This window comes from Cebus imitator, unplaced genomic scaffold (assembly GCF_001604975.1).
Source record: "Cebus imitator isolate Cc_AM_T3 unplaced genomic scaffold, Cebus_imitator-1.0 Scaffold74, whole genome shotgun sequence".
NCBI lineage: Eukaryota > Metazoa > Chordata > Mammalia > Primates > Cebidae > Cebus > Cebus imitator.
This window is the reverse complement of record NW_016107389.1, coordinates 4,144,747-4,149,115: the sequence shown is the minus strand read 5'-3', so window position 1 is coordinate 4,149,115 and position 4,369 is coordinate 4,144,747. Positions and strand designations below refer to the sequence as shown.

Here is a 4,369-nt window from a genome sequence, read left to right as displayed (position 1 = left end):
GTTTTACTATGTTGCCCAGGCAGGTCTTGAACTCCTGGGCTCAAGCAGTCCTACCACCTTGGCCTCCCAAAGTGCTGGGATTACGGGTGTGAGCCACGGCACCCAGCCTTGACAATACTTTTTGAAGTATTTTTAAAAGCAAGCGTTCAGATGCTTGCTTTTAAAATATTTGGTTGAGATCCTCATGATTTACCATCTGAGTTTTTATAGTTAATTAACCAGGATTAATAGTTTAATACTTGGTTAACCACACATTTGTGTTTTCCCTGATGTTGTTTGTCTCTAGAGTTTTTCTAAAAAGTATGTATTTATTTATTTATTTTTTGATACGGAGTTTCGCTCTTGTTACCCAGGCTGGAGTGCAATGGTGCGATCTTGGCTCAATGTAATTTGGCCTCTGGGTTCAAGCAATTCTCCTGCCTCAGCCTCCCGAGTAGCTGGGATTACAGGCATGTGCCACCACACCCGGCTAGTTTTTGTATTATTAGTAGAGGCAGGGTTTCTCCGTGTTCATCAGGCTGGTCTTGAACTCCTGACCTCAAGTGATCTGCCTGCCTCGGCCTCCCTAAGTACTGGGGCTATAGGCGTGAGCCACCGCACCTGACTAAAAAGTATTTTTTAACCTTCTTTGTATACTAGAGTCTTTGAAATTTTGATGAAAGTTACAGATTATCTTTCTGGAAAAATGCACATATTGTATGTGCAACTTTTGTATGTTATCTCAATAGAGGGAAGTTCACAGGTCTCTCCATCTGTTGACTGACCTTCCTCCAGTTAAGCCCCCTTGTTGTAAAATACAGATCCTATTACATAACAACTCCCCCAGAACCCCCTACTGCCACTTGAAAACCTTTTACTCCCAACTACCTATAACAAAGCCCAAACCCTATGAACTTGAAAAACTCTTCACAGTCTCACCTTGGCATTTTTTCCATGGCAATTTTTTTTTCTAGCCTTTCCGTGTATCTTATTCCTTAACCTATACCAGATTAAAAGGCATTCTTGGGAAAATATATGAACTTACATGTCTTCATGCCTTTGTTCATGTTAGGTCTCCTTTCTGAAATGCCTGTCTCTTCTGCTTACTCATCCATTAAGGACCAGGTTGCATTTCATCACTTTTCCTGGCACTTTTACTACAGGTACACATTAACGTCTCCTTCCTGTGGGCTTCCATAAAGCTTTGCACGATTTCTATCATGTATATAATACTTTTACATGGTATCATGATATTCCCATGTCTTTCTACTGAAATATACACTCAAGACGAAAAAGGACAGTGTTTTGTCATTGTGTTTCCAATGCCTAGCACAGTGCCTGGTACAAAGAAGATGCTCATTAAATGGTTGTTAAAGGAGAGGTTTTAAGATGTCTTCCTTTCTATCTCAAGCTATTTTAATAAAATTAAAATATAGCCTTCTCCTCCTTTCCTCAAAATTCTTTTTTGTTATTTCACTTTTTTTAGTAGTTGTTTTATATGAAATTATTGAGCATGTAATTTAAGTCAGTATTAAATACCTAAATAATAAATGATGAATAATTTTTTTTAGGCAGTCGTCTTTTAACTGGTTCCAGCTATTTGCAACTCTGGTCTAATACTAACTTGGAGAAGCCAACTGAAGATGAAAATTTAAACAAAACTGATCTTAACTTTGGGGATTGGAGATGCATTTGGCATTGCAAGTAAGCAATTAATTAGGGGAGTAAACTGATAAACCTGTTGTTCTATGTGGTTTCGTTATAAATATACTTTAGTTGTATAAAACCACACTAACATAAAACATTGATTTTTAGTCAATGGTATGTTTTTTCTTATACACAGATAATTTTCTATTTCCCATGTTCTACAAATACATTTTTTTTAAATGTCAAATAAAATAGGAAGAAACATAAATGTGTAAGGCCTGTATGAAGACCATTAAATACAAACTTGCTAAATTATATGAAAAGAGAGACAACTTTGATGCTTTTGAATGGAAGACTTCCTATTGTGAAGAAATCTATTTATCCCACATAATCCATATTTTGAACATAGTCCTTGTCAAAATCTGAGTGAGATGACAGACTTTAACAATGCTTCCTTGGCAGCCTGTGTATTATTTCATACAGCATCTTCATTATATGTAGATAAAAGGACAGTTTTAAAGTCTATTTGAAAGGACAAATACAGGAAAGTCAGAGCAATTCTGAAAGAAAAGAATAAAGATATACAGTTTAGTAAAATGAATTCTAACACTGCAGATGATGAAACATTTTGTTATTTTTTTATTTTTATTTTTTTTGAGACGGAGTTTCGCTCTTGTTACCCAGGCTGGAGTGCAATGGCGCGATCTCGGCTCACCGCAACCTCCGCCTCCTGGGTTCAGGCAATTCTCCTGCCTCAGCCTCCTGAGTAGCTGGGATTACAGGCACACACCACCATGCCCAGCTAATTTTTTGTATTTTTAGTAGAGACGGGGTTTCACCATGTTGACCAGGATGGTCTCGATCTCTTGACCTCGTGATCCACCCGCCTCGGCCTCCCAAAGTGCTGGGATTACAGGCGTGAGCCACCGCGCCCAGCCTAACATTTTGTTATTGATGTAGAAACAGACAGATTAGGATCCAGGATTAGACTCAGTTATGCATGGAGATTCTATATGTAAGGTTGGTTGTTTTTTTGTTTGTTTTTGTTTTTTGGGTTTTTTTTTTGAGACAGAGGATTGCTCTATTGCCCAGGATGGAGTGCAATGGCACAAGGCTTATGCAACCCCTGCCTCCTGGGTTCAAGCGATTCTCCTGCCTCAGCCTCCCGAGTAGCTGGGATTACAAGCATGCACCACAACACCAGACTAATTTTTATATTTTTAGTAGAGATGAGGTTTCACCGTATTGGCCAGGCTGATCTTGAACTCCTGTCCTCAAGTGATCCACCCACCTTGGCTTCCCAAAGTGCTGGCATTACAGGTATGAGCCACCATGCCTGGCTATAAGGTAGTATTTTATAGCGGGGAAAACTAGCTAGCTTTGTGGAGGGGAAATTAAGTTAGAGTCTTTCATACCTGACACCAAAAAGAATGTGGGGTGGTAAAAAAAAATTCTATAAAATGAAACAAAAATATTAGAGGAAAATACAGGTGAAGTTTTATATTTTAGAGCTATATTGTCCAGTATGGTAGCCACTAACTACATGTCACTATTGAGCACTTGAAATGCAACTAGTCCAAATTGAGATGTGCTGGACTTTACAAATTTAGTATTAAAAAAAAAGTGTAAAATATCTCTAACATTTTAAAAAATATGTTGAAATTTTTTTATATATTAGGTTAAATAAAAAATATAACTAATTTTGCTAGTTTTAACTTTTTTTAAAAAATGTGGCTAATAGGAAATTAAAATTACATATTTGGCTAGCATTTGTCATTTATATCATATTGCTGTTGGACAAGAAGTGCTGCTTTAGAGTTAGGGAAGAACTAAGAATGACACCCAAACTGGAAATGGATAGGAAATGAAAAATAGTTCTAACTGTATCAATAAAACATTTCTATAACGCAAAATGTCCTCAAGGAAAGAAACACAAACATGAGGAGAAATATGTGCAGTTTTGGGCAAATGTGTTTTTAAAAGTAGACCTTAAATTAGTTAGAAAAGAACAGGTGTCACAATAGTAAACAGCATTCGGCAATGGAGAGAAAATTTTTAAAAAGATGTAGAACATATTAACAATAAGTGTAATAAGAGATGATCTCATTTGATATCAAGAATGTGAAATGTTCAGAAAGAGGATGGATCTTTTCTAATAGTGTTTAGAGAAATAGGGGCTCTTGTATACTGGCATCAATAAGGGAGTGCAGTTGATATTATCTTTCTAGAGCACATTTTGGAAGTATGATTCAACAGGCTTAATTTTTTTCATATCCTTTAAATAAGAGTTCAAGTTTTCATTCATTCATTCAACAAATAATTCTTGAATGGTTCCAGGCAGCTTTAAAGGTGCTTGGAATATTGCAATGAACAGCTAGGGGGAGATAGAAAATAATTCAGTAAACTGATATAACAGGATGTTAAGTGAAACTGCCTAGGTTTATATGAAGTGGTGATAGCATAAATATTGCATACCAAAGTAAGGCAGATGTCCCATATGTAGAATTTACAGATTTCAAAGGAGCTGATTCCATGTGTTTCGTACCCCTCAGATAGGTCATGGGTTAACATGTAGAAAGGGAAGAGAATTTTGCATAAATAATTCTTTTTTTTTTTAGACGGAGTTTTGCTCTTGTTATCTAGGCTGGAGTGCAATGGCGCGATCTCGGCTCACCGCAACCTCCGCCTCCTGGGTTCAAGCAATTCTCCTGCCTCAGCCTCCTGAGTAGCTGGGATTACAGGC

At 37.1% G+C, this 4,369-nt stretch overlaps 1 protein-coding gene across 9 annotated transcripts in view; it reads left to right on the top strand.

Moving 5' to 3' along the window:
- Nucleotides 1-4,369, top strand: part of DMXL1 (Dmx like 1) — a 174,824-nt gene that overhangs the window by 27,441 nt on the left and 143,014 nt on the right. For all 9 annotated transcript variants that reach the window (XR_001826286.2, XM_017531876.2, XM_017531877.2 and 6 more), the window contains one exon: nt 1,551-1,683. Coding sequence is in view for 8 of the 9 variants with exons in the window: in XM_017531876.2 (XP_017387365.1) it covers nt 1,551-1,683 (133 nt within the window). In the remaining variant the exon portion in view is untranslated. The remainder of the gene's footprint in view (nt 1-1,550; nt 1,684-4,369) is intronic.